At 51.6% G+C, this 19400-nt stretch overlaps 8 protein-coding genes across 8 annotated transcripts; 4 read left to right on the top strand and 4 right to left on the bottom strand.

Annotated features, from left to right (window-relative positions):
- Positions 1–1905: 1905 nt before the first annotated feature.
- On the bottom strand, positions 1906–2451 carry CC1G_12061 (hypothetical protein; the record flags this gene model as incomplete). Its single annotated transcript, XM_001828279.2, has 1 exon — positions 1906–2451. One exon carries the CDS (start codon positions 2449–2451, stop codon positions 1906–1908), a length of 546 nt encoding a protein of 181 aa, XP_001828331.2.
- A 969-nt stretch (positions 2452–3420) lies between these two features.
- On the bottom strand, positions 3421–3867 carry CC1G_12060 (hypothetical protein; the record flags this gene model as incomplete). Its single annotated transcript, XM_001828278.1, has 1 exon — positions 3421–3867. The coding sequence occupies one exon, from the start codon at positions 3865–3867 to the stop codon at positions 3421–3423; it is 447 nt and encodes a 148-aa protein (XP_001828330.1).
- Positions 3868–4927: 1060 nt separating this feature from the next.
- On the bottom strand, positions 4928–5446 carry CC1G_12059 (hypothetical protein; the record flags this gene model as incomplete). The annotated part of the gene is made up of 2 exons (XM_001828277.1): positions 4928–5368; positions 5432–5446. 2 exons carry the CDS (start codon positions 5444–5446, stop codon positions 4928–4930), a joined length of 456 nt encoding a protein of 151 aa, XP_001828329.1.
- A 614-nt stretch (positions 5447–6060) lies between these two features.
- Positions 6061–7727, bottom strand: CC1G_12058 (hypothetical protein; the record flags this gene model as incomplete). The annotated part of the gene is made up of 5 exons (XM_001828276.2): positions 6061–6505; positions 6564–6811; positions 6869–7055; positions 7115–7293; positions 7353–7727. 5 exons carry the CDS (start codon positions 7725–7727, stop codon positions 6061–6063), a joined length of 1434 nt encoding a protein of 477 aa, XP_001828328.2.
- An 894-nt stretch (positions 7728–8621) lies between these two features.
- Positions 8622–10528, top strand: CC1G_12168 (hypothetical protein; the record flags this gene model as incomplete). Its single annotated transcript, XM_001828275.2, has 8 exons — positions 8622–8654; positions 8903–8962; positions 9142–9293; positions 9357–9431; positions 9562–9634; positions 9692–10141; positions 10191–10295; positions 10388–10528. The coding sequence occupies 8 exons, from the start codon at positions 8622–8624 to the stop codon at positions 10526–10528; spliced, it is 1089 nt and encodes a 362-aa protein (XP_001828327.2).
- A 301-nt stretch (positions 10529–10829) lies between these two features.
- Positions 10830–12386, top strand: CC1G_12167 (branched-chain-amino-acid transaminase; the record flags this gene model as incomplete). The annotated part of the gene is made up of 6 exons (XM_001828274.2): positions 10830–10999; positions 11050–11124; positions 11181–11324; positions 11374–11466; positions 11525–11942; positions 11995–12386. Exons 1-6 carry the CDS (start codon positions 10892–10894, stop codon positions 12384–12386), a joined length of 1230 nt encoding a protein of 409 aa, XP_001828326.2. The 5' UTR covers positions 10830–10891.
- Positions 12387–13623: 1237 nt separating this feature from the next.
- Positions 13624–14181, top strand: CC1G_12166 (hypothetical protein; the record flags this gene model as incomplete). Its single annotated transcript, XM_001828273.2, has 1 exon — positions 13624–14181. The coding sequence occupies one exon, from the start codon at positions 13624–13626 to the stop codon at positions 14179–14181; it is 558 nt and encodes a 185-aa protein (XP_001828325.2).
- A 1043-nt stretch (positions 14182–15224) lies between these two features.
- Positions 15225–19242, top strand: CC1G_13578 (cytoplasmic dynein heavy chain 1; the record flags this gene model as incomplete). Its single annotated transcript, XM_002912004.1, has 9 exons — positions 15225–15477; positions 15529–16821; positions 16875–17041; positions 17094–17745; positions 17799–17929; positions 17980–18099; positions 18154–18369; positions 18424–18651; positions 18706–19242. 9 exons carry the CDS (start codon positions 15225–15227, stop codon positions 19147–19149), a joined length of 3504 nt encoding a protein of 1167 aa, XP_002912050.1. The 3' UTR covers positions 19150–19242.
- Between the last annotated feature and the right edge of the window lie 158 nt (positions 19243–19400).

Here is a 19400-nt window from a genome sequence, read left to right as displayed (position 1 = left end):
CCAACGCTCATTCCATACCTTCTCCCTCCTTCTCCACTCCCCCACCGCCTCCCCAAACCTCTCTCCACCTAAGCCGAACCCGGCCATCAATACACAAACAAGCACAAATGGCCCGTGCGTCCCCCCAAAACACATATAACCCTTCCACCCAAAGAAGCCGTTTCCTCATCTCTTGTGCTCGGGCATGTGCTGTCGCCAGTGAGGTTTCTACCGAGGCACAGCCTATTTGCTGATTGCAAATTACACATCCGAACCCGTCTCTTAGCTTCGGCTATGAGCAATTTTTGGAAAAATTTCACTTTCCCTTGTATACCTTTTTTGAAAGATCGGGGATGTCGGTGACGGAGATCTTTTGGAAGGGAACGAGGAAGAGTAGATAGTTCAGTCGGATTTTTGTATGCGACGAGTTTGAATAGACGCATTTTTGCATGCATCTTGGCTGAATCCTTTTTGAGTCGCCTTTCGAGAAAAACGCACCCACCCCAGAGGTGGGTTGATGAATGTGAGTGTTCCAATCCTTCGCATCGATATCATTCTACGCCATGCTCTCGGCGTCGTCTGTCCAGTTCGACGACTTTCGTTGACAGAACGAACGACGACCCAGTCGAATAGAACTGGCTCTTACCATCAACAGTCTTACGTTCTTCGAGGGGCTGCGCCCTCCCCTGGAATGTGACGCATGCGCGACGCGCTTGACGCCCCGACGTGCAGGACAGCTGAACGGTCGAAGCTCGCTGATCCCACTCCGTGGAAGCAAGATAGAACGAAAGCCAATCCAGCTACATGCCATACAAGGGACTTACACGACGGCCTCGCGGTGTTGCGCAATCGCAATCTTCAACGCCGACAAATACCCTACGCGCCACCACGACTCGGAATTCGCCTCGTCTTCTCGGGAGCAGGGATCGATATCGACGTGTATTGCTATCAGGGTCAATCCTTTGACTCAGGATCGCGTTCTGTTCCGTTCCGTTCTGTTCTGTTCTGTTCTGCCACCGCTACGACCTGCGTTGAAATCAACCTTTGAACGCTCCAACTCAACTCTCGAATACCTGCTTGCTGCCAAAGCGCCGTCGCTAAATATTAAATGCTGGTGGATGATTGATTGATTGCCCTCTCGTCGTGGCCCTGGGGTGAAGAGGAAGGGTATGACTCGGGCGTCGTGACTCACCACTGCGGATGCTCCGAATCCCTTCTTCTTGGACGTATCCAAGACGTATCAGTGCGTACGTTGCAGGAATCATCAATCGACGCCATTCAACGCGTTAGTAACGTATTGACTCGACCCCTGTCCCACTTTGGGACCTCTCATATTCAAGTTCTTCTCAGCACTACTTTTGTGTCTCGCGTGCGTACCTGGAGGATAAAGTTCGGTTGCAGTCGAGGCTGGCACTCTCGCTCCAAAATTCTAGATACACTCGCTCCAACATTCGAGATATATGCTTATCCCCCTGCGACGACCACCGCTGAGCGCTGAGCGGCTGAACCTGTGACTCTCCCGACACACCTGGCATTCGATCCCTTGATAACTGCGGATTCTAGTAGGCGACAACGGCGTTCCGAGTGTACGCTTGAGATAGAGCCGTCGACCATTCGAGGATTCGTTTCCTGGTGCGCTGTGGGCACTTTGGGAGATTAGACACTGGGGAAATTGGGAAATCAGACTAGTACTGGTTCACGACTCACGAGCTCGGGGTCTAGGTTCACTCTGTTCGACTCTGTCTTCACGCTGCGGTGAATACCTGCACTCTGAATCTTTGTTTCGGATAGTGCGTCGTTACTCGTACTGCGTCGACTCTAATATTCGGTTCTTAATTCCTCTTCGAACCGGCTCTTTTAATTCCTCTTCGAACGCTACTACACATACAAGGGTACTTTCTCAGGGGCAGGTCTGAATCTCAACCCTCAATAATACCGAACACGAAATCCAGGCTCAAACAACCCAGAATACCCATGATGCCTCCACATCTCGACCTGCTCTCGATCTTCCGGTCCATTCACGCCGCGCCCGTAACACACCCACCGGATCCATTCGCAGGTGTGGTCGAGTTGGGCAAAGGTGGAGGGGTCCCAGCCTGGATGGCCGTGGATGGCGTCGTTCTGGCCATGGGTAGCGGTGACGGTCTGAGCTCGCTTATCCTTGTCTTTATCCGAGGTGTCTTTATCCTCATCCTCATCCAGGTTACCCTTGGGCACGGGCACTTGCACGACTTTCTGCCCCTCAAGATACTCCGCATACGACTTGAGAGCAGCAGCAATAGCAAGCCGCGCGTCTATCGGGATACTACTACCTTCATCTCGACTGATGATTTCGAGTATTTTGACGACGGCGGGGAGGTCGCCGTGCTCTTCGGCTTTGGAGATTATGTTCATTAGGTGTGGGAGGCTTGCGGAGTCGGTGTAGGTGGTGCCGGTGGTAGAGTCGAAGATGCTGCCGGTGGTTGAGGACATGGTTTGGGTTGTTATTGAGGTGGGTTTGGGTTTGTTGAGGTGGTTTGGGTTTGTTGAAGTGGTTTGGGTTTGTTGAGGTGGTTTGGGTTTGTTGAGGTGGTTTGGGTTTGTTGAGGTGGGTTTGGGTTATTGAGATGGTCGACTCCTGCGAGGTCTCTGGTGGAATGAAGTTTGTACATCATCGGTGTGTATGAGGAGGGGTTTATATACACCATGGACATTGTCAAAGCGCGACGGAGGGATAGTGTCAAAGCGAGTCTGAACCAGCAGAGCGGCAGGCCACAGTGGTCAAGCGCCCGTCCGGCGAGCGCTCGCTTTGACCGTGACCGCTAACGCAATACTTAGTGCCAGCGATGGGACACCCTAGTGATACAAGGCGCTTTGATAATCTATGCGTTGATAATTCTATGCGAAAATTGGAAACGGATGGCCAATCCGACCGCGACGGATAGAAGTAAGTACCTTGTCTGCATCGTTATCGATTCCGTGGATGGTGGCCTCCGCCAAGATGTGTGAACGCAAAGTCATAGTTTCCGCATTCTCTGCGTCGTCTTTGAGCTCCGCAAGGACTTCCGGGATTTGATCGCACGCTGTTGAATCAAAGGCACCCGTGAGCAGCGCGTCGCGCTTGCGGCTTTAACGCCTGGAAGCGGTTAAATAGGATAGAGTAAAGTAAAGATAAGACTCATGTTCGAATGAAAGTAGCGTACGATTTTCTTAGCTGTCCAGTGGTCTCTGGGCTGCTCGCTCATCTTCCACTCGAAGATCGGAGCGCATAAGGTCCTAGTCTAGCAACTAGATAATACTACTCAGCCATCCATGCACTGTGGTGGTGTATCTTAACGAAAATCGGGTTCCATTGTCAGAAAGTACTCGTAGATTCGAATTCGGTACAAAACTACATTACTTTGAGCATTCAGGAGGACCTGGAGGGTGAGCACACAAACGCAGTTCTAGTCAGTATATGTCTTACTCCTCGCTCTGTTCGCCAGGCGTGGCGCGGAGCCTCTCCAAGGGCACCGAGTACCCATGATAGGCCCAAGCAGTGGCCTGATCCTGGTCAGGAATAGCCACACCACCGTACGTTTCCGCGATGATCCTCTGGCAGACTTTACTGAGCATAACCGCCGTACCTAAATCGATTCGGGGACATCTGTCAGTGAGCGCTGCGGAGACATTACAGTCTTTTGGGAGCACAGGCCCCTCGGGCTCTCCCCAAATGTCAGCAGACCCAACCAGAGGGTGCTTCCGCGGGTTCTCGCGGGCGTGGATCGTAAACGCAATCTGGTGCTTGAGAGCTGGAGGGGTGTCCTCGTGCTGTGCTAGGACTTTGAGGATGTCAAGGATGATGTTGGTGTCGCCTTGTCCGGAGGCTGCGGAGAATCGGGCGGTGAGTTCCTGGATGGAGGGAGTCATTATGATTATGATTCTGAGATGTAGATCGAGGTCACAAAAATAAGTTGAAGTTGTTGGGATGGAGTGTCAGAGTGAGGGTTAGAGCGTCTGGGGGAGCCTGAGTGTCTTGTCATGTTGAGATTTTATACCTTTTTGGATAGAGTCAATGGCGTCCCTCACGAGTCACCATCGAGGGCTTGGACTCATGGTCCATCCGACCGCTTTGACGAGAAGGAGTGACGAGATGTCAAATCACATCGGCACGGTGAAACCAATTTTTCGCACCGAGGTCAAGGCCAAGTCGCATTCCGAGTGAGCTGCCAGGAATGGGACTCTCAAAAAGCAGGGAAAGCCTGTGTTTGGTCTTGTAAATGCATGTTACATTGCACCGTGAGAATTCGCATTAGGCGCGGTATCTTGGCGCATCGTTGCAGGCGGCGATGGCGACCTTATAATATTGACATCTCACCAGCTCACTGGGTTATAATATTAATTATGAACGTATAAGTGGTGTCTTAGGTACAATGGACAGTTTCGAATGAGGCAGGACGACGCGGTCACCCATGCCACCGCAAAAGAGGCCCGAGGTTGCCGCGCGTCTGCGATGCTGATCTCCTGCGCGAACAAAGCATCCTCAGCGATGGACGACAGCATCAGTCGTAGACATGAGAGCATATTATGGTAGCATGTGCTCGCCTCTTATAATATGACGGACTAGAGCAGCCCGAAAATCTGCTTATGAAGAGTTTCAGGACCTCCCGTACAATATCGTATGTGGAGCGAGAATTGGACGGATGATTCGAAGGACTATTCTAAGGCAATACAGGAGCACGCGAAATCACATAAAGTCTGAACGAGATATTTTATCGAGAGCTGGAGGCCTTCTTTGGGTCTTGTATGAGGTTTTTTCTTCATTTTCTTCATGTTTTTGAAGCTTTTGCTGTTTTTTCCTAAAGTGAAAGTCAGTCGTAAACTCGACGCCGGAGTGGCATGAGAACTTAGCGTCGGAAAACAGGTATTCGGCGAGTAGTAAGGTGAGTGGACTCATTCTCCTGTGACTGTAGGAGGAGTGGCGTTGAGCCTAGTGGGAGTTCGGTTTGCGGCCTTTGAGGTTGTTGCACAACGCGAGCGCCGCGATCGACGCGGCTAACTCCTCGACCTTCGGATCGAACACTTTCATCGGGTTCACCTGGAGAGCGGCGTTAAAGTACTCGCAGCCAACTTCAGAGTGGGGAGGTAAATCGTATCGGGAATCTCCAAACAGATCATCCTCTCGGATGGGCTCGAGCAGCTGAAGACTGGCACAACAATACGGGCAAGGGTCCTTTGCGAACACTGGCATCGGGATCGGGGCACTTCCTGGACTCAGCACAGGGGTATCTTTGGTTAGTACAATATTTTTCATCATCTCAATGGCCACTAGTATATCGCTCTGATCTTGGGTGCTTTGCTTGTTGCTCTCGATGGTGAGCGCGGAAAAGGCCTCCTCGAGGCTTGCTTGCGCTTGCACGGCTTGGTTGATCTAAACGCGACAGGGATCGGGTGTGGGCATCCCACTGGGAGAAAAGGAAGGATATACACGTACAATATTAGTTGCCATTTGACGTGGTCAAGTATAACTCGAATCAATGGTAGTGGTTGTGGTTAAAGGACGGTGGAAAGTCGCACGGCAATCTCATCCATCATTTCAATCTCCGCAGCCAGTGTTACAAAGGACGCATATCTTATCTTATCTACACACTACTCTCTCCTGGACCGAGGGGAACTCTCAACGGTGCATTGGAGGACAAGGATAAATAGCTCACTCGTGAATATAAATATGAATGACTAGTAAAGCCACTTGAAATAGAAACTCTCAAAACCTCTTACCTCTTGTTCTTACGTGCGGTCCAGGCGGCGTCGACCTCAACGCTTAAATATAAGACACAGAGGGCCGCTTAGCTGCGGGTACAACTTGGGGAGCCTTGACCCATAGCTCTGCACTTCCTCCCAACGCCCTTGTCCCTCCATGCGTGCTGTTAGCGAGTCTCTTAGACACATACTTCTTCCGAGGTCGAGTCGAAGGGTAGGCACTGTGCCTGTCGTAAGGACGAACTTGGTGTCTCCAACCAGCATATTGATCACCTGGATCATTAGTAATGTATGCTGGAGGTATACACGGCACGCTGCTACCCTGGCTCGAGGATGTGTGAAAACGTGCAGGACTTGGAAAGCTTAGACTAGAATCAGATGGTGCAACGACACAGTATCGATGACGAACCTTCCCATGGTCTCGAACTCCTCCAGAATTGCAGTGAGAGGGACGCGTCGATGTGTAGACGAGTAGTCTCCCCCGATTCCATACACCTGGAATGATGAGAGAAGAGGAGAACCGGCCCTTTCTTCATCATCGTCTTCGGAGTCCGAAGGCATGTAAAGCACCGCCTGGCGATTGGAAGTGGAGATATCTAATGCTGGAGATATCCTCTGCGGAATGCTGGATTCCACTTGGACCCATGCAACTTGAAACAAGAGGCGGCGGAACCCAAGGTACGCCGAAACGGGTACCGGTGCCTCACGAGGTCCTGCAGTGATGTAACTGTCCGCGCCGGTCGAGTTTGGGGCCGTGTCCAGACGTGCCGAAGTCAAGGAGACGCTGAAAAGCATCTCGCAGTTCTCGCTGACAAGCGACTCTAGTCAAGACAATTTCTTGCCACCATCCACAGTGCCTGACTTACCATTTAGCCCATTCCGAGTCATCGCAAGGATACAGAAGATCGCACTTTGGACAGAGTCCCGGCTGCATAGCGGGTCTCTCTACCACTATGCTAATGTCCAGTCTGCGGTTTGGTTGAAGAACGCTGGGATGGACAGCATCATCGATGATTTGGTTGGTCAATGAATCGTGTAACTGATATCGCTTGGATTCTATGAAGGCGCTGCCCTCAGTCCCGCGACATCCATGTTCAATAAAATAGTGCATCGCCTGTGGAGAATGGGTTAGAACGGATTTGAATGATGGCTTCGAAGCCGAACCTCGTACCCTGCGAGATTCAACAAAACGGATAGGGATCTGGAAGTCATTGGCCACCGGATCTCTGATCACAACACACTCGACATCGACGCCTTTCAGAAAGGGAAAGGTATCCTCGTCGAAGAAAGCCTGTAGCTCCTCCATAGAGAGAGGTACCCCGCTGGTAGATGCAAGGACCTGGTGCTTCCAGGCGCATCTAGGAAATAAAAGGCGTAGTCAGGGCAATGTACTCGAGGCGAAAACATGAAGACGTACACTTTCAAAGCAGCGAGTGTCTGGACCAATCCGCGCGCATCCCTGTCGATCTGCTTCCGTACCGCCCGAACGTAGGGAGGCTCCTCGTTGTTTCTTCCAGCGCAAGGTAGGATTCGAAGTATCGTGGACAGCCAGCTGGATTGATGTGAGGGATTGTGTAGATGGTGGGACGATGTCCCCTGTGCATTCGGGAAGCATTTCGGTCCATCGATCCCTCGCTTTCGATATCTTTCTTGACGATGCTCCCAAGGAGTGTAGTTTGGCAAGCACGATGGGCGAGGTAAGCCAGCTGAAAAATGCTCTTCAGGTTGCACAGCTTGTCGTATAGCCGCTTGAGCACCCCGCCCGCGTATGGCTCGACGAGCGTTCGGATGTACTGGAGACCGTATTGGGCGGGTGAGAAAGACTCGACTTTGTCGTGTACGTGTCGAATAGGGGGCGACTCCGAGGGCAAAGTCGTTATTGGGGATGTTAGAGGTGCGATGGCAGGGAGGAGTCCCCATAAATAGACAAGGTTAACATGAGAGTAGTAATGATTGTACGTCGAGCCGGAGTTGTCAGTAAGATTACCGCCCGTGACGACGACATTCCGCGTTCGTCCAAAGAAGGTCATAGAGAGGCAAGCTGTAGCTAATGTGGTGAGAACGAGACACGAGAGGTCATGGGGGTGAGAGAGAGCGGGAGAGAGTTGGCGAAGATTTTATTTGCCGTTCAGAGGTGGGTGTGGGATGCATGGTGATCCCTTCACAGCAGATCATCTCTTTCGGGGGGCTGTGGCGGATGCAAGGTCCTACAGCCCAGTCCGCAGGCAGTGTTCCTTGGGATTCGGCCAGATAGTCGGTTCATCAGAAGCGATCACGCTGGCAGAGCCCTGATGGAGGACAGGACAGGTTGATCGATCATAGGATGACAATTATAAGTCACGGCGGCAAACCAGCATGTTAGCCATCTTCAGCGTGCACTGAGCAGGGCGAAGGGGAAAGAGGATGTTCGAGATATTCACTCAGTGACTCTTTGTCACGAGACTAAAATGCCAATCGACGTGGCCTATAACGATACGATATGACTTCGTCGGCGATAACGGATGAAATTGAGCGCCCGTCGTAGCGCCCATGAAAATGAAAGCCAAGGACGGTGTCATCAAGCGTCCCTTTCCCGATGTTTGTGGCAGCCTCAAGGCTAACGTTGAGACACAGCACCACTGCTGTATACTTTCCAGTGCTCACCACCTTCACCGAGTATTCCATGTGTGGGCTTACTCTCTTGAAGGTGAACATGGCGCGATACATGTGCTGAGTGGCGATAGTTTTCGAGGTGTATGGCTTGGTATCAACTGATAATTTTCTCTCTCCCATGTCGCATACTTCAAGTTGTTATTAAAAAAACCGGTCGGATTTCTACAACGCAGACTAAGCATGGCCTACACGAGGCAAAGAGGCGGAATCATAATTAGCAGAAGCGTTTCAGGTATCCCGATTCTTTCAATCATTCTCTGGGTACCATGGCGATGTCTCCAGTATTAATTAATTTGAACTCCCAGGTAAGTCCTTCCAAAATGACCCTCGCAGCCTCGAGGCCAGCTCTCGGTCACCGTGAAAGTGTGCCCAGTGACCTAGTAGTGGCCGGGCAAAGGGCTTGTAGACGTAATTGCTACGTACTTATGTTGAAACTCTTCCGGGTGCGTTGTCGACCCGGCGATGGCCTTACTGAGAGGCTCGATAAACAGGACCATTCATTGAGGGCAAAATCCGCCTATTTTAAAGGATTCAAGGGGAAAGCTCCCTGTAGGAGAGGGTGGACCGACTCGGGCGCTCCTATCTCCGATGGCTTCGGTCACCTCGGTTTGAGGTGTGCCGGACGTCAAGGACCCAGGTTGTCTTCTTACCACCACGACGCCATTCGCCTCTGGTTGACATTCCTCTTTTAATATTAGAACATAACTGCTTAAAGTTAAACGGTAAGTGCTCATTTCGAGTGTGAAGTTCGTTTGCTGATTGTCCGATATTCTTCTGCCTGGTAGTATTCAGAATCTGAATAAGGACGTTATGTCGGGCACATCTGCTCCAATTTTGGATACCCCGGTTTCTGAAACCACTACCATCCATATAAATCAATTAGAGAAGGCGTTGAAACAGCTTAAGCTGTATACAGATAACCAGGAAGGCCCACACAAAGAATTGTCAGTCGGCACATTTTCAGTTGTTGACCACAAAGTTGATTTTCAACTGACCACTCGCCCAAGCTTAGATACATATCCGAAGCTAAAACAAGCTGCGGTTCTTGCGTTGCTTTTGGAACTTCCGCATGGCGAAAATGGGTGGGTACAACTGTCTATGGTTGTCGATCGCACTCACATCGCCTCGCTTGGGCGCATTCCACGATACCACCTTGAAAAAACCGTGCAGGAAGTTGTATGTGATCCTGACGACACGCGGGAAGAACCTTAGAACCCATGGAGGGCAGACATCGCTCCCAGGTGGGAAGAGAGACGTGAACGATGTCGATATCATCCACACAGCTGTAGGTCTCTCCGATCTCTTGTCCAATGATAGCTCTTATGGAACCCTTCCCGCATAGTATCGAGAGGCGCATGAAGAGATCGGACTGCCTCTCCCTGGACACCTCTCCCATATCTGCACAGCATGTTGGCGATGCTCAGGTCGTGACTCTCCTGACAACTCGTCGGTAAACGCCAAAAGCACCCCTGGCGCACTGCCACAGTCTATAAGAACGCTCGGAACTCTGCCTCCCCTTCCCTTCCACAGTCTTTTAGTCACGCCTGTCATTGCGTATGCCTCGCGCCCCGATCTTTTGCTGCCGATACTCAAGCCAAATCCAGGAGAGGTCAACCGGATCTTCCTGCACCCACTAGAAAACATTCTAGACCCCAAGCCAACGACGCCCATTTCAGAGGTTGGGCTCGGAATGAATGCTCGTTGGGCGGATATTCAGTTTGGTGAGGTTATGCCTCCTTCGGAGTTGGTTCTGCATGGAAGCGAGTATTGGCCATACGAGATGACGTATCATGTGCGTACTTCCTCTTCATGCCACTAGCGTTTGCTGAACCTATGCATAGATTCATAAAGACTACGTCTTCAACTCTCCTCCCGGACTTGTATGGAGAGATCACCATTTCCAAACGTGCGCCTCCCCAATTACAGGGATGACGGCAGATGTATTGGTGAGTAATTCCGTGTTCCGATTGCATCCCGAGAGCATCATGACCCGTTCAACACGCTCGTTCCCTTCCTCCTCTTCAATGTTTCCTTGTAGATTTCGACCGCCCGACTTGCATACGAGAAGGATCCGGTCTTTGAACGATATGCAGATGGCCAGATCCGAGATCCGACAGAGTTAAGCGTTTTGTTGTTGAAAACTGCATCAGACTCTGGTTGGAAGAAGAAAGATAATTGATTTAAAGTTGGATTTATCGTTGGAAATGTACTCGACGTTGCACTGACAGTGGACTGAACCAGATTGTCTGGCCAACACAGTGCTAGGCCAACGCCGTCGTCAGCGCAGAGAAAGATAAGATAAGATAAATCTGGGTATGATGATGTTCCGATCGCATACGATCATTGATGCCAATTTTCGTCCCGTGAGGTTGCCGGGACCACGATGTTGCATCTTCCATCGCACCAGGGATCGCAATACAAAATGACTCCAGCTCTCGACTCCCCTCCACATTTTCCCTTTCTCCGACTTCTGATCATCGTCCACTTACTTGGTCTTGAACTTCAACTCTCCTGACCTTCTAAAGCCTGAATTTACATGCAAATGGCCATCCAGACTCCATCCACGACCACGGCGGCAGTGGCCAAGGCCAACGGATCTTCGAGCTCACCGGGTGCTCCGACAAAGGTTGTTGGAAATGCGCCGTTGGATGTGAGTAGACGCCCTATGTTGACGTGAGAAAGCTAATGTTCCAGTGATAGGCTTCGAAGCTTGTCGTGACCCTAGCCAAAACTCTCAAGCCACTGCCAGATCCAGAGAGTTTGGTGTTCGGCCAGGTGAGTTTCATAGTCTTAGATTTACAAGTTCAGTCGTATTGAAGGGAATTGTATAGACCAAGACGGACCACATGCTCACCGTCCACTACAACCCCAAGACGGGCTGGCAAACCCCTGAGATTCGTCCGTACGCGAACCTTGAACTGGACCCTATGAGCTCGTGCTTCCAATACTGCCCGAACGTATTCGAAGGCATGAAGGTTATATCGTCTTACTGTATTATGTTGCGCGTAGCTCACATCGATTCAGGCTTACATCGGTCCCGACGGTGAACCCCGTCTTTTCAGGCCAGAAAGGAACATGGAACGCATGGCCCAATCGGCAGCTCGCGTAGCCCTTCCTGTACGTCATCCTCGATTCCTGACCCATTACCCTGGCCAATCCCTTTCTTCGTTTCTAGCCCTTCGACACGTCCGCCCTCCTCGAGCTCATCAAACAACTCGTCCGCGTTGAAAAGCGCTGGATACCCACACAGCCTGGCTACAGTCTTTACATCCGCCCGACCATCATCGGTACCCGCGACGCACTAGGTGTCTCAGCATCGGATAGCGCGCTCATCTACGCCGTCGTCACCCCTGCCGGCCCCTACTTCAAGGGAGAAAGCCGTGCCATCTCCCTCCTCGCCGTCAGCGAAACTGTGCGTGCATGGCCTGGTGGAACAGGTGGATACAAGTTGGGCTTGAACTACGCACCTGGGTTCGCACCCCAGAGAGAGGCGTTGCAGAAGGGCTATGACCAGATTCTGTGGTTGTTGGGTGATAAGATCACGGAGGTGGGAGCGATGAACGTGTTTGTTATCGTGAAGCGAGACGATGGAGGTGAGTGTTGCCGTTATTCTATGTGTCCGACTAATCTTAAATGGCCTGGCAGACCTCGACGCCTTCACACCCCCTCTCGACGGCACGATCCTCCCCGGTCTCACACGGGCGTCCGTGCTCCAGCTCCTGCAGGCCCACACCTCGCCCTCGCATACCTTCAACCTCCCGAATACACCTTCGTCCCTCAAGATCCACACAACGGAACGCGTGCTGACCATGTCAGAAATCGTCGCTTGGTCAGAACAGGGCAAGCTCCTTGAGGTGTTCGGCGTGGGGACTGCGGTCGTGGTGTGTCCTGTGGGTAAGATTGGGTACGAGGGCAAGGATATGACCCTGCCTCGGCATGAGGGCGGGCTCGGTCCTGTTGCAAAGGCCGTGTCGGATGCGATCATCAGCATCCAGACTGGCCGACAGGAGTTTGAGGGATGGAGTGTCCCTGTTTAGAGAGGTCGTATCTGATCTAACAGCTCTATACCAAATATATTTTCTTTTGACTCATTGACTAGCTGTGATGCAAGCGAGCCGTGTCGATGTTCCTTCACCGTCAGGCTTGTTCTTACCTCGCCTTGCGACACTCACTTCTTGCAGTCTTGCGGGTCTCTCTCCGTCCTTCACGTCATCCCAAGGCACCGTCGAATGAGGCTAGACTGTTCAGAGACTATGAGTTATTTACGTGTTTCACAGACAGTTAGTGTCACGGTGCTGGGCTGACCCCGACAATCGTGCCATGATGGATTCGGTTAATTGGTGTCACCTGGCAGAGGAAAAACTCGCTGAGAATGGGAGGTCAGTAACGTTCGCCGATAATGCACTATGTGAAAGACTCATTCGTTGCCTCCAAATATAGATATGGGTGCAGCCACGCATGTACGCGTGTACGCGCTGAATGTCAGAACAATTGCGGCGCAGGGCGATCAAGTCTGGACGTCAGGCATGGTGGACAGTTAGCGGATGCCACAAGTCAGCTGGTTCAGGGTTTAAGGACATTGGAAGGCGACGGATGATAAGGAAATTGGGAAGGAGATGGTCCGAGTTTGGGCAGTGAGGTTCCCCTCGCTTTGGGATGACATCTTACGTCCACCTGGTCAGCTCAGCAAATTTCCAGAGTAGCCCGACGGCTGGTCGATCGCTGATAGGTCTATTGGTCATTTCTCATTTGTGCGACCAAGCCTGTTTAATTCACCACGGATTTCCAGGCTGTTCCTCTAGGACTGCGCGATTGGGTGAGGTCGCCGCTCAAGTATTCCACCTGCCAAATCACCAGCGGTGTGCATTTTCCGCCCTGATCCATGGGAGAACGAATACATGGGAACGACAGGAGACAGCCACCAATCCCTGTGTTTCGAGTGGCAAGATAGCAGACCGCAGACCGCAGACGAGTCCGGTGAAATCTAGCGCCGGAAAGTGACAGATAGAACTGTCCAGAGCTGTGAAAGCTTGCTTGTGGACGGGAACGTCCCCTGATTTTCTCGGTATGCAGCGTGATGCAGAAAGGGAGAGCTGGTCCAGTTATAAAGGCTCGAGCCGTCCTTCAGCTTTTCTCCAGCTCGAAATCCTTTGAAATCCTCTTCAGGAACACTCTACTCGAGGTATTTCGCCTTCCTCGCGACTCGGACTGCCCCAGTTACAAGATACTGACGAATGTGCTACAGAAGTTATGGGATCCTCTCACAGCGTCTACATGGCGAACGGCAGCAGGAAAAAGATTTGGGTCTTGGTCGCCCTCAAACCCGAATGGATGCTCGCCGACGTGCTCACCGACTTTGCGCTCCTCTTCACCCCCGTTGGTGCGGCCAAGGCCTTGGCTGGGCCACTGGTAGACCTGCCCGGGGAGATCAAGACGGTCGAGGATCTAACAAAGTACATGATATTCAACATGCAGCACATGTCGGCGAGAGCCAAGGACGGCGCGCTCCCCGACCCAGCGGCCCAGTCCATCCTGGACGCCTTCAAAGCCATAGCCGTGCCGATCGACGCTGGCCACGTGAAGAAAGTCAACGACGAGTGGTGGATCAATTATATCAATCCCGACGGGATTGCGAGCCTGTTTGACTCTGCGAAGACGCTGAATGTGTTGGTTATGAGCGACGATGGGCTGCAGTTTGCGGCTTTTGGCACGAATAATGATCATTCGTGGATTGCGACGGATAGGGGATCGATTGTGCGCTCGAGGTATGGCACGATATGGCAGCAGGACCCTGATGCGGGCTCGGTCACCTGGGCTTGGAGTCCCAAGTAAAGGTGCCCTTGGGGTTCGACGGTACCGTGGAGAGTCAAGCAGGGATGACTGTAGTAGTAGCCGCATAGTGTATTGATGGTCATACACATGTAAAGATCCAGGTCAATCGTATGTTACAGTACTTATTCCTCTCCGTACTTGGTTTACGTCCATCTGTTATTGCATGACAAAATTAAGCGCCCGAGCCTGATTTACTCACACCACTGCCTAAAACTCGCTTTAGTGGCTCAAAGATTACATTAAAGGCGAGCAGACCTCATATGGATATCACGGTCTGTTCTCACCCGGAGAGGAGGCTTATACTCTTCTGCTTCGTGCATCATACAAATGATATCTGTAAGTGAGGTCTCGCGCGGAATTTTAATTGGCCGTCTCTGAAAAGCAAGTGAGCTTTTTGTGCCTGGTCTCAGGATGCGCTTAATTTTCCCCCGTCTATCTCACCCAGAACATGGGTTAAGCTTGAGCTTGAATGGGCGTCTTCCAGAAAGGCTGCACACAGAAGCGTGTGGCCTCCCTGTGTCAAGTTTAGGCTACGATTGGTTGCATTGAAGCCGACTCCTTGTCGTTCCGCTTCCATGGCACCAAAGCTTTATGTACCACATTAACTTCATATTTTTAACTACCCTTTACTCTCAGTAACGGGAACAGGGGCTTCGAGGGAAACTCTGGAGGCACAAGGGGAGACAGCCTACAGGGACGTTATGTCCAAATCGGGGCGGCAGATTTCAGAGTCCGCTCGTAGCAGTCGCGTCGCAACGTTCTGCGTCCAGCCCAGAGCCGCCATCTACAAGCAACGGGAAAAGTCTGTTTTCTCAAGAATCTGAGGCGAAGTTGGTACACGAACGACCGTCAGTAAGCTACATTATGTTGCTGAAATGGATTAAGCAGTCTAATAATCATTTGAATAGCGATTATCCTTACGTTTTCTACGAAACGACAGCCTTGACGATTCTCGAGCGCGCGGCGACCCATAACAGGGCCTAAACGACCATCGGCCTGCTTAATATCTGGAGAAATAGCAGACTGGACTCTGTACTACCGATATGGACACGATACCGTCGACCAACGGGTCGACCAGCCACGAGAGTTTGACCCCGGAGCCATCGTCTTCTGCCACACCGTTCGACCCAGAGCTTTTCCGAGCGTACCTGATTGCTCTTTTACCGCCAGTCATCGGCGCTGCGCCAGCAGACCTGGAATCTCTGTTCGATGACGAGTTCAACGCGAGAGTGACACGGTTTGCCAACGAGAGCGGGGGAGTCGTTTATGTCGTGAAGGTCAAGGAGGATTCAGAAGGTTAGTAACATTTTGCATTTAGAAGGAACAAGGTTAATTGTGAATCTATAGATGATGCACCACCAATCTATTCGTACCATCTAACCTCCCAATTGACATATCATCCATCACATGTAACGACACTCGCCCTGATCAAGCGAGGGCCCACCCTCGATCCTACAACACCACTGGCCATGCAGCTTCATTTCGTGAACCTTTTCGCCGGAGACGATACACCGTACGAGAGCTTACACGCTCTTGTGAGCCATGGTGTAAAACCGTGGTTTGATGCCTTTGTGGGATCCAGGGGCGGGGGCAAGGACGGCGACTCGAAACTGGGTATCCCAATGACGAAGAAAAAGTTCGCGGAGCTCGAATTATCCCTTCTTCACCTGCAACAGAACGTCGAAATCCCCGAAACCCAACTCGTTATCCATCCAGTTGTCCAGCGTGCCGTGCAGCAGGCTCAAGAGGCTGGTGTACGGCCCAATATTTCTCACCTACCCCCGAAACTCCTGAACGACAGCAGCTTCCTCAACGCCCTCCATAACAACGTCAACTCATGGATCAAGTCTATCCAAGCAGTCACCAAACTTACTCGTGATGTCGCCTCAGGAACCGCGTCGCAAGAGATCAACTTCTGGCTGTCCCTTGAGCGAGCTTTGGAGAACATCGAAGCTCAGCTACGCACGGAGGAGGTCAACATGGTCATGGACTGCCTTCGAAACGCCAAACGGTTCCGTGCTACTGTCAGTTTCATCGCTGACACTGGTCTGAAGGACGCCACGGACCAGGTGCACAAGTACAACCAGCTTATGAAGGACTTCCCCCTGAACGACCTTCTCTCCGCGACGGATCTGGACAAGATCCAAGAATCCCTCGTCCTCATTTTCGGGCACATCAACAGGAAGCTGAAGTTGTCGCCATACCCCATTCGACGTGCACTACCCCTAGTCGAAGCCATCTCTCGCGACTTCAACGACGTCCTCCTCCGCGTCCTCACCTCCCATCGACTCCCTTACACACCATACGATACCTTCGAACGCCTCCTCTCTCAAACTGCCAACATCTTCAAGACATGGGACGAGCACATCAAAGAATTCACGAACGTCGCTCGTGAGTTGACCCGAAGGAGAGGAGAGAAGTTCATCCCGATCAAGATCCAACCTGCACATGCGAAACTGCAGGAGCGGACCCGCTACCTGCGGGAGTGGAGGAAGCAGCATGAGCAGTTGGCTGTCATGACTGGGCCTACGAAGGGTCTCGGGGGCACAGGGATGGATGTAGGCGGGATGGACATGGAGGAGGAGGTCAAGGAGGCATACGAGATCATGAAGCGGATCGATGTTCTTGACGTCTCTGTTGGTGAGCTCTTTCGTCATCGAGTGGTATACCCAGTCCTGATAGTGGTTGAACAGAGGGCAACGAGATCTTTGCTGCCGCTGAGCATGCTTACAATGAGCGTGTGTCACGGGTGGAGAACCAGATCATCGCTCGTCTGAGGGACCGTCTTGGAACGGCTAGGAACGCCAACGAGATGTTCCGTGTCTTCTCCAAGTTTAACGCTCTTTTTGTTCGCCCCAAGGTACTCGCTTACATCGACGATCAAGTACACTTGATGCTGACCCCATCGCTAGATCCGTGGTGCCATTCAAGAGTATCAGACCCAGCTCATCGACTCGGTGAAGGAGGACATCAAGCACCTACACGACAAGTTCAAGACCCAATACCGCTACTCCGAAGCGTACCACATGTCCCAAATGCGCGACCTCCCTCCCATCGCCGGCGCCATCATCTGGGCTCGCCAAATCGAACGACAACTCCTCGCCTACATGAAGCGTGTCGAAGACGTCCTCGGTAAAGGCTGGGAGCTCTATGCCGAAGGCCAGAAACTCCAATCCGAAAGCGCCGCCTTCCGCAAGAAGCTCGAAACGCGCCCTGTCTTCGAAGCATGGCTGCACGATATCAATCGACGCAACATGGGCGTTGACGGTCGCTTGTTCGAGATCGTGCGGCTCCGTGGAGGAGGCTATCAACTCGCCGTGAATTTCGACCCGCAGATCATCACTCTGTTCAAGGAAGTGAGGAATTTGCTGTGGTTGAATTTTTCGGTGCCGCATGCGATTACGAATATGGCGAAGGATGCGAAGAGGGTGTATCCGCATGCTGTTAGTTTGATGGAGACGGTTAGGACGTATGGGCAGACGCTGGATCTTGTGGAGAAGAATAAGGGGATTGAGTGGTTGGTTGCGGAGTATAGGAATGAGTCGCAGAGGATGATTAGCAAGGGTGAGTTTTATCTTGCTTTGGGGGTCCAGAGATGGAGGCTGATGAGGTGGCAGGTATGAATATTCGTTGGGATTATTTCATTAATCAGTATGATACCTCGCGGTATGTCTCGAGTTCGGATGGGAGGGACAATCGCCATATCCAGTTTGTGCGGGAGTTTGCGAGTGTGGTGTCGGTGTTGCAGGTTCGTTTTTATCTGTGTCGTGATGGACGGGGTGCTAACGGCTGGCATAGGACAAGACGAACAATGTGATCGACTTGTATAAGGATATCCTCCGCGCAGTGGAAGACCTTGCAACATGTTCTTACACCACAGAAGCCTTCTCTGAACTTTTGAACAGGATTCAAGCTGCGGTGCGTGGTGCCTTCTCATCATGTTGCGATCCCTGCCTCATGATTGGTGTCTAGATTGATCGACTCAACTTGGAGGGTTATGCCAACCTTGAACACTGGGTCGCTGAGCTCGACAAACGGATAGAGGGTATCCTGTTGCAACGACTCACGCAGATCATCCAAGTCTGGTGCTCTGAATTCGACCGAACAGATGAGGATCGACGTGATATCCTTGCTTCGCGGGATCTGATGGGCAAGCGACGTGGCGACAAGAGGCTGAAAGAGGAGAAGGTATAGTGGCTTATTCGTTCATTTCCGCCGCCTTCTCATGTTTGTGTTTTGTAGTTCTTGGAGCACCATATGGTCCTCAAGCCTATTGTGCATGAAATCCGGATACAGAACCAGGTCATTTTCTTGGATCCTCCAATCGAGTATGCTCGTGCCTCGTGGATTAAGCAGTTGCATGATTGGTTGGGGATTGTGTGCCGCCTTCGACGGATACAGAGTTCGAGATATGAGATTGGCTTGCAGATGCAACGTTCGGCTGCCGTTGAAACTACCTACACATCACTCGTACGCTTCTCATCTTTTTCTCCCAAGGCCAGGCGTTCTAACGTGTTACTCCAGCTCACCCAATTCCCCGATGCGACCCTCGAAAAACCCTTCGCGCTCATCGAGACCAAAGTCCAAGAACTGAAAGCCTACGTCGGCAAATGGCTACAATTCCAATCCCTCTGGGACCTCGAAGCCGACTACGTCTTCAACCGACTCGGCGACTCTCTCGCCCACTGGCAACAACTCCTCACCGAGATCAAGAAAGCGCGTACAACATTCGACACGAGCGAGACGAGCAAGAACTTTGGTGTTTGTGTGATTGACTATGAGCAGGTGCAGGCGCGGGTGAATGCCAAGTATGATGCGTGGCAGAAGGAGATTTTGAGTCGGTTTGGGGTTAAGCTTGGGAATGCGATGAAGGAGATGCATGCGCAGATTTTGAAGGCGAGGAATGAGCTTGAGCATCATTCGATTGAGGGGTTGATGGCTGGTGGGGGTGGGCAGAGGAGGTTTTGAGTTGTAGAGATTTGAGCTATGATACCTATTGTCTTTTTTTTCTAGTTTACTAATTCTTTTTTTGATATCCTTTGTATACACACTCTTTTTTTCAATCTATCTATGGTTCAATCGGCTTAGGGCTGAGTACTGTATTTATAGCCCCCTTTTCCCCGGGCCGGCGTCTTAAACTTCGAGGGCTGAAGCGCGTGAAAGCGAGTTTGACCGGCAACCTTGACAATGTCAGACCTTGTTCAGCGACCACGACCATT

Source organism: Coprinopsis cinerea (genome assembly GCF_000182895.1).
Source record: "Coprinopsis cinerea okayama7#130 chromosome 1 map unlocalized cont3.1, whole genome shotgun sequence".
Classification (NCBI taxonomy): domain Eukaryota; kingdom Fungi; phylum Basidiomycota; class Agaricomycetes; order Agaricales; family Psathyrellaceae; genus Coprinopsis; species Coprinopsis cinerea.
Note: the sequence above shows the minus strand (reverse complement) of the source record. Positions and strands in the feature narration are given on the sequence as shown.